Source organism: Branchiostoma floridae, chromosome 3, assembly GCF_000003815.2.
Source record: "Branchiostoma floridae strain S238N-H82 chromosome 3, Bfl_VNyyK, whole genome shotgun sequence".
In the NCBI taxonomy this organism is placed as follows: domain Eukaryota; kingdom Metazoa; phylum Chordata; class Leptocardii; order Amphioxiformes; family Branchiostomatidae; genus Branchiostoma; species Branchiostoma floridae.
Window position 1 is genome coordinate 7,947,909 of NC_049981.1, and position 14,217 is coordinate 7,962,125.

The 14,217-nt window shown below is 41.8% G+C and overlaps 1 protein-coding gene across 5 annotated transcripts in view; it reads right to left on the reverse strand.

Moving 5' to 3' along the window:
- The window catches only part of LOC118411196 (tropomodulin-1-like), a 35,837-nt gene that overhangs the window by 10,276 nt on the left and 11,344 nt on the right, over window positions 1–14,217 (reverse strand). For 4 of the 5 annotated variants that reach the window (XM_035813278.1, XM_035813279.1, XM_035813274.1 and 1 more), the window contains exons 2-7: window positions 12,170–12,316; window positions 11,070–11,226; window positions 9,313–9,432; window positions 8,701–8,790; window positions 7,974–8,104; window positions 7,443–7,550 (exon numbers count right to left, since the gene is read on the reverse strand). In XM_035813278.1, coding sequence (XP_035669171.1) covers window positions 7,443–7,550; window positions 7,974–8,104; window positions 8,701–8,790; window positions 9,313–9,432; window positions 11,070–11,226; window positions 12,170–12,298 — 735 coding nt within the window. In that variant the 5' untranslated portion in view covers window positions 12,299–12,316. Of the gene's footprint in view, window positions 1–7,442; window positions 7,551–7,973; window positions 8,105–8,700; window positions 8,791–9,312; window positions 9,433–11,069; window positions 11,227–12,169; window positions 12,317–13,829; window positions 13,849–14,217 lie in introns of those variants that run through there. The other variant, XM_035813276.1, reaches the window with a different exon arrangement.

Sequence of the window (14,217 nt, forward strand, 5' to 3'; positions counted from 1 at the left end):
AGCTACACAGATACAGAAGCTGGTGTGTTACACATAAGTGGTGGTAATACCATGCTACACAGATACAGATACAGAAGCTGGTGTGTTACACATAAGTGGTGGTAATACCAGCTACACAGATACAGAAGCTGGTGTATTACACATAAGGGTGGTAATACCAGCTACACAGATACAGAAGCTGGTGTGTTACACATAAGGGAGGTAATACCAGCTACACAGATACAGAAGCTGGTGTATTACACATAAGGGTGGTAATACCAGCTACACAGATACAGAAGCTGGTGTATTACACATAAAGGTGGTAATACCAGCTACACAGATGCAGAAGCTGGTGTGTTACACATAAGGGAGGTAATACCAGCTACACAGATACAGAAGCTGGTGTGTTACACATAAGGGAGGTAATACCAGCTACACAGATGCAGATACAGAAGCTGGTGTGTTACACATAAGGGAGGTAATACCAGCTACACAGATACAGAAGCTGGTGTGTTACACATAAGGGAGGTAATACCAGCTACACAGATGCAGATACAGAAGCTGGTGTGTTACACATAAGGGAGGTAATACCAGCTACACAGATACAGAAGCTGGTGTGTTACACATAAGGGAGGTAATACCAGCTACCACTGGTGGGCCCGATAATGTCGAAATAATGTCAATCGGACAGAAAACCCTCCAAAGACATTCTGATTTTTCCGGATATTTTCGAGACATTTTCCAAGAATGTATTTTCTGGGGTTCGAGAATGTCTTTACAGGGTCTTTTGGGGAGGGCGTGTGTGTTGTTTTTTCCATTGTTCAGAAAAATGTCTTCCAAATGTCTGGAGAAAAACTGTGAAAACTCGCATGTTAACGAAAATCACGCCCCCGTTAGTAGCCTGAATACGCTTCGAGCGGCCCGCCTGACTGACTGGCCCAGTCAAAATGGAGGGGCGGCAATTTATTAGCTGGTGACCGCGCACCGCGAGAGACGTTCCTTTGCGATCGGTGTCCCTACACGGCACCGAGCGATCTGTCCTCATTTCACCTTCCTATTAAACATGTGCGTGATCTGAAGCCACTAGGCCGTGTAAAATGACCGCCACGGCAGGCAACGGAGCGTTACACAAACTTCCAAACTATAAACTGGACTTACAAAGTATTTGATAAAATCCCACTCTCCAGACGTTATGCCATGTTCGCCCTTTGATGCCACATGCGACAATGTGACTGTCCTTTTCATTTTCATTTTGAATGTTACAAGAATGTCTTTCCAATATCCTTTGTGGGAGCAGCGCTGATTGCTGAGTTGTCATGCAAAAATATCCGCTGGTGATCGTTTCCTGCATGCCATGCCATGCCTTGCCTAGGCGTCGAAGTTGAGTGATACTCCGAGCGGCTGTCCTTTTTTGCATTTCCGTAAAATATCTGTACAAGTAACTATTAAATCTACCGTGTTCCCGAAATATATTGTCCGTATTTGCCGTTGGAAATAAAGCTCATTATCTGCGTCCCACTCACCCGGGCGTTATGTCGTCAGGCTGTTTCACACCGTCCCACGGCATGACGATGTGACAGTCCTTTGAATGTATTTTGAATGTTACAAGAATGTCTTTCAAATATCTTGTCTCTTCTCTTTATTTTGGTACAATATATGACATTCAACAGTCAAGTTGACAAACTACTTTTCCTCGTCAGTCCAGCGCCGCACGGCACTCATACGGCGTGGACAAAGCCGCGCTGCTCTCAGGCGTGGACAACAAGTGTTACGTACAGTCAGGCAAAAAAAAACATTGCTTTTAATCAAATCGAAGACTAAGTTACTCATATTCAAGTTCTCACGCATAATATCACCGTTGAAAATAAAATCAGGTTAATATTCTTGCTGAGAACCTTTTCGCCGTCACTTCTGAAACAACATCAGACACGCCGATCGACACAAAGGCGGGAAAAGCGGAGATGGTTGCTATAGGACCGGCGGTTGCTAGGACGTGATTGGCAGCGGGCTTGAGTCTACCTCACGTGCGCTAGCGCCAGGAATATCAGTAAATTGAGTAATGCGATAAAGAAAAACATTGTGTATCTGTTTAAAAATTCTCCACGTAATTATTATCAACGTATTAATTTCACGTTTCTGAAAAATATAAACGTCTTATGTTTGATTGGCAATTTATAGGATTTAAAAAAAATATTTCAAGGGCTAATATCACCCATCTCACGTTCTAGTGGCGTCCGTGCTAAGTTTTTTTTTTAGCGTTTCTATGAGAGTTGTTATCAGAGGAGTGGCCGGCCGTGTAGAGGGGAAACATATCATTAACATTTGCGTGGACTGACTCAGGCCCCAGGCCAGTTTCCCGTTGTTGTTTTTTGCCAAATTCTACAATCCCGGTACCCCCATATGAAGGCTTGGTGGGGGCTAGACAATTCCCGTTGCCGGTATGTTAGAACCATTTCCAACGGTCAGAATCGTGGGGCATGCAATCTTCACGACCTTCTTCTAGGGTCTTCTAGCGCTAATTCGCAAACATGTTCTAACCAGTGTCATGCATAGGAAGACAAAAACAAAGCAACTTGTTTTGATAAGACCAAGGACTGCTTTGACCTTCTTTGTTGTGCAAATACTTTTCGACATTCATCATTGTCTCCCGTGCCTGGCTCAGTGACTGAAGTATCTATGTACATGCAAGGACTTGGTACATGTAACAGCCTCTTCATTCAGATCATTTAAAAAATACTAGTATTTTGTTCAATACGAACTTCAATCGGTGGGCAACAATTCCATATACGATGTACGTCTAAAACAGAGTTTTTTTTTCCCGGTACCCTTCGAGTTTTCTTCACTGTACGCCGTGGTAGCAAGAAAGTTGAAAAGAGGCCTGAATTGTCATTTGTCTTCTAAATGATGCACGAACTACTCGTATTCGCTATCGTAAATTTGTAAGAAAACTGTTTGAAAACTAAGAAAACAATTCGTAGATTTGTCCGAAACCTGTTCAGAAACCAAGAAAAAGTGTTATTTTTTTTTAATATCTCTTAATGCGAATTACGATCGAACAAAAATTTCTATATTCGCTCCATGATTTACGAATTCAAGTCAAAGTGACCTTTGGTCTGACCGGATTTCTTGTTTTGGCTTGGGATCCGAAGAAGAGGAAAGTCAACCATCGTCGTATTTCCATCTTGTAGACAATGGGGCCCGCGGTTGTGACTATGCATGACAATAACCAAGATGGATGTCACAACAAGACAATTTCACAGACTTTTGACAGTTTATACATGACCTTGCAGTTAATACGAAGATTTAGATATCATATCGACATTTTAAAACCAAACGTCGAAAAAATCGCGTGCTTATTTTCATTCTCAAATATCTAATTAAACAAGGCCAAGATTACAAGTACAATACACACCTCTTGGTCTGCCTCTAGATTTGCGTCTAGAAATGTTTCAAGTGTGGAACAAACGCCAAATCCAGATCCATTGTTTCACACCCTCCGAGATTGAATAAGACAACATGTCTACAAAAACGCCTGGAACAGACACATCTTTACAGTATCACAAGTTGATTATTTTAGTCCATATTTTAGCAAAGGGCCCCAGATTGATAAATAGCATTAGTTACATCTGGTAACTCGTATGTTTCATTTTGTTTTTCAGGTACGACGTTTGGAGAAAAGCTATTCATACCGTTGGGTGTTATCCTTAGGATTGTCATTTTGTTTTGGTCAAGTTCTGTTTGTTAGTGTTTGTTCTGTTTTTTTTTTTTGTAAATCCATTCGACCAGGGAGGTTGTTTGACTTGCCTTTTGCTAACAACTTACTAACACGTTACGTTCGTACGTACGTACTACAAGCCCAAGGTGTACTTGGGAACGCGTTTTGATGTTTGAATAACAATACATATCTAATATACACACACACTAACCTCTAACATATATCATATCGATAAATCTGGAAAAATATTTACAAAACACAACAAAATTTCCATCACGAACGATGATTTTGATACTCTTCAACACACATCTATAAGAACTAAGGTAAGTCACCTATTGGATTGAGCTGCATCGGACAACGATTCTACTACAGGTCTACGGTAGGTTTGTGATAAAACAGAAAAAGGAAACTGCGGATTTTGGGGTATGGCTTGACATAGGAAACTTTCTGAATCATCAGAATTTATGTGATTATTTCAAAGTAGTTGGTACACCCAGCCGTCAGCCTCCAGTCGTCGACTACTTTTCACAGTCCACAATAACCGAATTAGGAATATCAAGGCCTGATAAAAGCTCCTTGGGAATATGTTGCAATCTCGAATTGGAATAAACGGAATTTAAAACTAATCCATATGTGCATAATGTTATGAACAAAACGTACAAGGCATAAGCATGAAGAACCAAACAAATGATCCAGTTCACAGTTCCACGCCAATCATCACGGTGTTTACGTTGACGACGTGAGGGTACCAGTCCAGCTGCGTGCACCGGCCCTCTCTTGACAGTGGCCCCAGTAAAAAGTCGGAAACTTTGATATTTTCTATGGCATTAAAAATTGGTTCAAAAGTAATATAGAGTGCGAAGTCGACTGACAAATATATTACAAACACCATGTGTTCTTGAAATGCAATTCGGCATAATGTTTTTGGACTGGATACCTCCAAGTGGAAAGCAAGATATTTGTAAATGCCATGCCGCAAATGGGAACAAACTTCACCCTGATTTGCATTTAATTTGGCTATTGCTAAAGGGTAAAACAAACATCCTGTACATTCATTCATTATATCAATTGAACGGAACAATTCGATGAACAGGGAGAACAGTGTTAGTAAAAACAATGACGTTATTATAACGTCCTTAGTAAAAACAAGAAGGTCATAATGTAGTGTTAGGACTACCCCGACCATCAAAGTACTTGTAGAACCAAGGACGTTATATCACGTCTTTGGTAGAATTCAATGACGTAAACACTTCGGCAGAACTTCGGTAGAACTCTGCTGGCTGTTACATGGAGAATAATTTGCCAGGCCGGGAGTTTTGCTACGAGAGGAGTTGGTCGGCCGCGCAGCTCCAGAGGGGAATCCATTATCCTTAGCGGGGACTGACTCCCCTGGCCAACTTTCCGATTTTTTTCTCGATCCTCGTACCCACATCGGAAGGGCCTGGCGGAGGCTAGACACAAGTCGGCTTGCAGCATTCTTCCTTGTGCACTTCTATTCTACGCACCTGTATGTATAAAAGCGTTAATAAAAGCTGTTAATACTCCGTCACAAATGTATACTACGATGTTATACAAAAACATAGTACATGTAGTATTTTCAAATATGTTATTCAAAGAGTGCTATCGATAACAAAAGAAAACGTGATGCACAATAAACTCGCTACACTTTGCTTTCAAACGGCCTTTGTTTTCCTCAGCGCGCGCTGTTAGCGTCTTCAACTTACACACAAAACAGTACATAAACATATAACCTCATTAATTCTAGTACTTCATCTGCATGGTTTCAACCTATCTGGAGCATTTCTGAGTTGAAACACGCAGATTAATAAGAAAGGAGGACGTAGAAAAGATAGCAAATCGTTCGTCTTGTGCCCAAATCTTTTTCCACATGTACAGCTAAAACCGAGAGCAAAAGAAGAGCTGAAATCTAAGTATGTTGTAAGGGTAATTTCGTGTGGCACTTTGTCGCTAAAACGGTATTTCTAACCAAGGAGCTTTTATCAGACCAACAACGTTCACTCAAGGAGGCCCCGGGTCCTTTTTCAACCTCACCACACTCTGTTTTCCCGCCGGTTTTTGATCGCAGACCGGCCTTTCGCGGGCCCATAAATCAATTTTGACAGGGAGGCGGGGCATGTTCGGTTGATCTTGCCGCTTCCCACGGTCCTGCAGGAGAAGATGACGTCTGCACAATCCTCCCGAGTGTTCCAACTTCCAAATATGGGAATTGTCGGAAATCTGAGGCAGATCGGTTCTTCCTCGGACTGCCGACAATTGGGTCGGGGAAAATCGGAGCGGTGACGTCATGCCTAAGTCATTTGCATAGCAAGCCGTCCTGAAGGGTAAACAAATGATGAATCGCAGCGCTGCGTGCGTGGTCCAAGCGGGACTTCCCTGTTTTATCTGCCGCGTTTTCGGTTGATTTTTATTTGTTTACGTCGACAGGCAGGCGTAATATTAATGTTTCGTTAGCCTGGTGAACAATAAAATGTAACGTAACATCAACAAAATCCACTCATATTTTCATAACGAAATTTACAGTTCACAGCTATCAAACGTAACGTTAAGTCACTTTCACTGTTAACGTCACGGTATCCGATGTTTATGCCTGACCAAGTGACAAAGTAAGTCTTCACCTTGTCCCAACGACGATCAAAGTTGACCGAGGATTTTTTTACCATAAGTTACTGGACAGGTAAGGGTTTTACCGCGGCATTTAGCATTGGTTACGCGATCTCTAGCCGTGGCAGTTCGGGGACGGGCAGTCCGGCGGGCCGCGGCATTACGGCATCACTGGGCGCTTGGGGGCAGGCACAAAGCAAAAAGTACTTGTCTTTCACAGAGGGCGGGGAGCAATTAATTATCAGGAAGACGCTAACGACTTAATGAGTACTTATTGTTCTAAATAATGGATGGTCTCCGAGGGGAGTCCCTTCCATACGTGTTGAGAGAGGATGTAAACAAAATGTCTTTCACGGGTTAAAAATATGTAGTTGAGTTTTTAAAATGTCTCCTTCGGGTTCTCCCGTTTTGGAATGTCTTTGGAGGGTCTTCTGTCCGATAGACATTTTTTCGACATTATAGGCCCCACCAGTGTACACAGATGCAGATACAGAAGCTGGTGTGTTACACATAAGGGAGGTAATACCAGCTACACAGATACAGAAGCTGGTGTGTTACACATAAGGGTGGTAATACCAGCTACACAGATACAGAAGCTGGTGTGTTACACATAAGGGAGGTAATACCAGCTACACAGATACAGAAGCTGGTGTGTTACACATAAGGGAGGTAATACCAGCTACACAGATGCAGATACAGAAGCTGGTGTGTTACACATAAGGGAGGTAATACCAGCTACACAGATACAGAAGCTGGTGTGTTACACATAAGGGAGGTAATACCAGCTACACAGATGCAGATACAGAAGCTGGTGTGTTACACATAAGGGAGGTAATACCAGCTACACAGATACAGAAGCTGGTGTGTTACACATAAGGGAGGTAATACCAGCTACACAGATACAGAAGCTGGTGTGTTACACATAAGGGAGGTAATACCAGCTACACAGATACAGAAGCTGGTGTGTTACACATAAGGGAGGTAATACCAGCTACACAGATACAGAAGCTGGTGTGTTACACATAAGGGAGGTAATACCAGCTACACAGATGCAGATACAGAAGCTGGTGTGTTACACCAAGTGGTGGCTATGTCAGCAATACAGATAAAGGGGATGTGTACTGACCAGAGCCACCTTGTCGTTACTACGTGTGGACGCCATACTGAGGTACTTCAGGTTTGTGTTGTTGGCCAGGGAGCTACAGATATCTCCCAGCGTCGGGATGGCGATGTTCTGTAAACAAACAAGTAAGAGAATAAACAAGAAATAAGCGAGTAAGTATGTTTGCGGCATGTTGGCCCTGGAGCCGAGGAGCTGGTCTGTGTAGGGACTAGGTAGGTAGGTACATTTTACATTTTCAGGTCTACATGTCTATCACTTTTGTAATCATTTCAGAAACTCCATCTTAATAGATCCACTGACCTTAAGAAAAGTAAAACAACCTATAAAGAGTGCAACAATAATCATAATAAACATATGGAATGAGATTTCTTAATCACCTTGATGGTTAAGGTTGGAGAGAACAAGCCATCATATTAGTGATGACTTTAAAGACAACTCCATTTCAACATTCCCCAGAGCTTATGAAATGAAAACAACCTTGAAGAAGTGCAACAATAATCTTAAGAAGCATATGGACAGAGGTTTCTTACTCACCTTGATGTTGTTAAGGTTCAGGTCAGTGAGATCCGAGTCGTTGTCCTGCAGTTTGGTCAGGCTCTCGTGAGGGTCGGTGGTGTTGGGCGGCTCCGACTGGACCTGAGGGTATGCTGTGCACTTCACAACAGCTAGGAGGCGCCGAGGAACACAAACATGATTGTAAGGCATAGAATCTAGTACCACTACAAGTCAAAGCATAACGCTTCACTGCAGAAACTGTACATGCGATGACTTGCCAGAAATTTTGTATATTGCCATTGTTTGTATACAAATAATCTTAAGTGGGCTTAAAAAAGGAAAAGTTCAAAATCTTCACAGAAGTCTAATTCTTATCATCTTAAAATACATTTCTTTCTACACAACCAATCTTAACTTCCTCAATGATATTTTGACTGCTTTCAGTTGTATTGATGGGGGACATTGTTGTTGAGCCAAGCAGGAATTAGTTTTGTCATTTCTCGTATGGTACAGAGTGGCCAGAAGTGTGACGTATACTGATACTTTAACTAGAGATTCTGGTATTGATTTTGAGGACTTACAAAACGCAATGCTAGACAGGGCTTTATGAAGTAAAATATGTACTAGCCTGGTTCCGGTCGATAATGTATGTATGTACATGTATGGACAGGAATTGTAATGGACTTTGCTATTCCTAACTGCATGGTAACATTGTCAAGGCCAGAGGGGTGCAGTCCCCAATGTGCCAGACTCTTGTAATACTTACAGCGGAAACCTTCCTTGTTGGCGATTTCTCCAGAAGCAAGAGAGGCATAGTACTGGTCGTTGGACATGAGCGTGTGCATCCCAAGGATGGCTGCAAGAAACAAGAGGACAAGTGTACATGTGTGTTCTTCTAACAATCTAGCATAGGTTCAATGAGGAATATTGAATGTAAAAAAGATACTGATAAAAAAATTTACACCATGAAAAGAACACTGATAACACTAAGTATGAAACAAAAATTAGTGGCAAGGTGTTGTCAGTGATTAAACCCTCTTTGAATTCTTTTTCTTTTTACAGTCAAACTTTTACATAAGTACCTCTACATGAGGACAGACTGACCATTGATATACAGTCAAATCTGTACAAGTGACCACTCGTACATAAGGACCACCTGGCCATTGATATGCAGTCAAACCTGTACAAGTGACCACCCGTACATAAGGACCACCTGGCCATTGATATGCAGTCGAAACCTGTACAAGTGACCACCTCTACATAAGGACCACCTGGCCAACGTTTTGTAGACCGGTACATGGATAGGTGCAATGAACCTAATGTTGTCTACCTACAGTATGGTTTACTTTATGGAATAGATAAAGCAGAAGTTACTGACCAGCCAAGTCACACAGCTCTCCGTCAGTGGCTTCCTTCAGTGCCTCCTCCAACTCTGGGTCCAGGACTGGGTCATCTCCTTCATCCTCATCTTTCACTTCCTTCTTCACAAACGCTTTCCCTGAACAAGGAACATAAAGAAATCTCTTTATGTCATGCCTGGGCTGCAAAAACGTTCAATATCGCACAGGTTCGAAAGGCATATCACACGGGCTCCATTTAAATAAATTGAACTGTTTCGAGCGGGCCGAGTGCGGTGGCATCGAAAGTTCGAATACCGGATTCGGACGTTGGAACATTACTGTCATGCCTGGGCCGCGATAATGTTTGATATAGGACGATCCTTCCCGCGGTCGGGCTGGGACCGAGGGTGATGCGGAATACACCTTGTTGTGTTCTACATGTATCACACAGGCTTCGAAGTTTTATCACCCTGAGGCTTCCATCGAATAATTCAAATGGTTTCTGAGCACGCCGAATCCGGCGTGGTCGAAAATTCGAATACCTGATTCGGACGTTGGAACATTCCTATTGAAACAATTTTTGTTCGTGGGCACCAAATTTGTTCAACTTCTAGCGCATTTTGCATCAAAACAGGTGATATGGAATACACCGTGTTGTAATCTATATGTACACCTGCTCCAAATTTTCCCCTTGTGTCTTACTCATCACATTATCAAACCATTACTAATAGAACACTTTCATGTACCCTACAGTAATGTTAATGGCAACAATCTCATTTTCCGGTTGAAAGCATCAGGATTTGCTGGTTAATTCCTTCATCCCCAGTAGCAATTATTGACCCGAGATGAGCAGAGGCCAAAGAAATGATTCTTTAGCCCTTAAGACTATAGGGCCTTCAAACACCAGTATAAAGGTGTCTCCAAGATTGCAGTGACAGTAGAGGGATAAGGGTTAAGCTATAGTTAAGGTGGGTATTGAAGAACCTAATTTCATCATTGAGTACCTCAAACAAGGCTGTTATGTTTACAGACATTTAGTTGCATAACAAACACTGAATTTTTGGTCAAAGCTGCATTCATCACACCCTTTGTATCTGATTTCTCGACAAAACCATCCAGCTTTTCACTACATACGGACATACATTTTTGTGATGTTTTGTGATGTTTTTGTGATGTTAGAAGGAGAATTAATTTTTTTTTGTCAGTGAAGGTGCAGAAATTTGGGTGGAATTCGGTGGCCTCTTCAAACAGCTCTTTTCTTTCGTGATCATAGAAAGAGCAGTTTGACATAAATCTACATAAATCTATTTATAATAGTAGTAGAAGAACTTTGTTACAATGAGTCAAAGAAATTTCTGAAGGTAGTGGTCATTCCTTCCTGTTCTATTCATGTAACTCACTTAGTGATATTAGATCTATGTCAGGCTTTTAGCCAGCCAGGCATGCATCAACTTTTCTTAGAATAACAAGAAATTTGATGCCCCTGGACGCCCTATCCTGGGGAGAAAATCCTCTGACAAGCATGAAATTCTGATTGACCAGGCATGCTACCAGGTCAGTCTTCTACTGTGACATCTGTAACAGTATTTTTGCCTCTTGGGATATCTTAGAATGCACTGTTTTAACTTAAAATCATCAAAAACTCTGCACCATGCAGGGTGGATGCCCCCAGACCCCCCTACAATAGTCACTTACCGCGACTCACCAATAAGTTTGGACCCCCTATGATAAAATCCTAGCTAAAAGCCTGATCTATGTGTACAATGATTGAGATCTATTAGATATAGTAATGTACCCTTCTTCTCTCCGGTGAACGGAATCAGATCCTCCCGATCCTTGTACTCCCTTGCCGACTTCTCCAGGTACTTAAGAAGATGCTCGCGGTCAAGCTTCCCTGTCGGTGCCTTCTTCGTCTGGTCATGTTGTCTCAAGCCAACGGGCAACAAGTCATTCTGTAATGCACGTGTCAGAAATAAAACTGTATGAACTGAGACGGGGGCCGATACTGCACCTTTGACCCTTTGCTGACGTCACACTTCCAGTCCGGATGTGTGACTTAGGTATTGGGTCATTCAACTTGAGAAGGATCAGAGGACTGATCGAAAGCTTGTTGGTAAGCACTTTATTTTATATTCGGATATAAAGTTTAAAATTGTAACATAAAACTGTATGAAGTTGAAAGCTTGAATAAAGCTTGAACTTTATAGAATATTTATAAGTTAGTAGTTTCTTGACCTATCATTTTTCTTCTTTTTTCTTTTCTTTTTCAGTGTTTACAAAATACATCATACATGTACGTTTTTACAAACAAGCTATTGTACATTTTTTCACATTAATCAGTCTTCAACAAAAGCATATTTTGGCAATTCAACCAAACTAACAAATACTAGTATAAAACTATTGTCAGGTCCATATTTTGGGTTAGCCTGGGTGCCATCCTAGTACCTCTTCTGCAGCTCCCATACTTTTTGCTTACCTTGCAATTGGTTAAGCTAAGGGCACAACCTGCCATACATGCAAATACGTACTATTTACGTGCCAAAACGTGGGCAATCTTTTGGGATCCGTAAGTGGTAAGTTCCGCCTCCGTACAAACTCGTAGGGAATCCGACGGATTTGGGCACGCGCAGACACACCGTAGAACTTTACGTGCAGGCAAAACTTTGTGTGCCATCGGGCTGCAGATTCGCCACCCGTACATCATGTCATGCCAGTACGGGCGACACACTCTTGCCAGTCGTTCCCCACGTTTACAGAAATACGTGGCGGACGTTGCCTCCCAAAAAGACGTATGGACAAATTGCACGTACGACGGGTTGTGCCGTCAGCTTTACGTAGGGGAGACTTTGCGAGACTAGGATTCGACCCTCGCTAACTTGGTTATTTAGGACTTACATCAGGGTCAAGCTCTGCATTCAACTCCTCCAACTCCTCTTCTGTCATGGAGGACAGGATGGCCTCTTCATCGATGTCCCTATACTTCTCCAAGTCCTCCCCCAACCCAAACTTGATCAGTCCTGCCATGGTTCACTGTGTCTCTATCTGTAAGGACATAGGTGGAACAGTAATGTCAATCCCAACCCAAACTTGATCAGTCCTGCCATGGTTTCACTGTGTCTCTTATCTGTAAGGACATAGGTAGAACAGTAACAACAATCCCAACCCAAACTTGATCAGTCCTGCCATGGTTCACTGTGTCTATCTGTAAGGACATAGGTAGAACAGTAACAACAATCCCAACCCAAACTTGATCAGTCCTGCCATGGTTTCACTGTGTCTCTATCTGTAAGGACATAAGCAGAACAGTTATTGACAATATTCAGGTGAAACATAATGAGATACTTTTTATTGTCTAGCTACAATGAAATAGTGAATAGTTTGCATTTTCAGCCAAACACCCTGCGTCATCCCTCCTGTTCTTGATACCTTGTTGGGTTCTTTTGCATAGCTGTACCATGACATACATGGAACTGTTAGGGACACAACCAGATCTAACTTTTACTGGATCAAAAATAAACGTTTTGTCTTAGCTTCCTGTGATTCATAGTAGCAAGCCAGATGTCTTCTTTTAGTTTCTTGTAGTTGTTGATATCATTTATCTAAACACAAACTGCAAATGCAACAAACTAAATACAGTAGAAGCCAGTTAATTGCACAACGGATTAACGCACACTTCTGCTAACTGCACAGAATTCCCAAAGCCCAAACCGGTGCGGTCCAGCTGGATAACTTCGCATAATTGCACCAGTCGGATAATTGCACAAAATTTACTGGCAAATAGGCCGTGCAATTAAGCGGCTTCTGCTGTACAAATGTACATGTAATTTCGTGTAATGCAAAATCCTGTCTGTTCGCCAAAAATAGTACGCGTACTTCAAACCAGTCATGGCAAACACAGTTAAGAACATGTAGAATGGATCCTATGGAAATTTAAAGCCCAAAGCACAGCCGGCACAGGGTGCAGTTGTTATGGAGCTTTAACATGTAGATCACGGGTCTGGGAGAGAAACCTAAGTCTCCATGTCTTGTGGGGTGGTGTCTGCTCACGGAGGCATCTTTCCTTGCACTAATTAACGTGTTTAGCATATCCTCAGTGCCATCCGAGATTTGGACAAGGGACTAGAGTTGTTTACCGTACATGCTTGGTGTAAGGATAGGAATGTTGGGGGAGGAGGGTTACATGTAAGACAGATATCAATACATTAACATACATAGTTTATGCATCAACTACATACATGTACATTGACCTAATCTAAAATCACTAGTATGCAACATACAAACATTACTAAGTATGTATGGTGGACAGATAATTGTATCAAAAGCTAACTAAGAAAAGTCATATAAACACCTAATTTTCACCCCAAAAAACTTTATCTATGTGTAAATCTATTTCCTGTATACATGGAAGTATGGGAACTTAAGTAGAAGAAACTGGGCCAATGTTTAACAGTTAAAACTAAAAGTGTAGTCTTGTTGGTTTAAAGACCTACACTGTTAATCTTACCTTAGCTATAGCATTTGTAGGATATAACAGTGAAAAGCCCAGTCAACTCACCCAATTACATATACGCAACACCACTAAATGGAGGTGTGCAAAACAGTTCGACCACTGCCTATTGACAACATGTGACCAGCCAGGAAAATGCCTGAGGGAAGAAGACTACATTCTACAGTTACAACCTAGCACCATTTAACCTTCTAACTCTGCCAAAAGAAGAAAAAAAATTTAATCTACATTGAAATTCAATTATGATACCCAGTAAGGCTTAATACTTTTATGTCTATTCTGTCATGGTTTGATATTACATTTGTAGATGGGCCATTAGCTGATAGACAATGGTACAGTCCAAATGAACAGACAAAAGTGGCTTATTAAGTCTAACCTTTAAATGTAACATATGCAAATTGGATGTGCCTGGGGGACTAGATAGAAAGCAATGTTT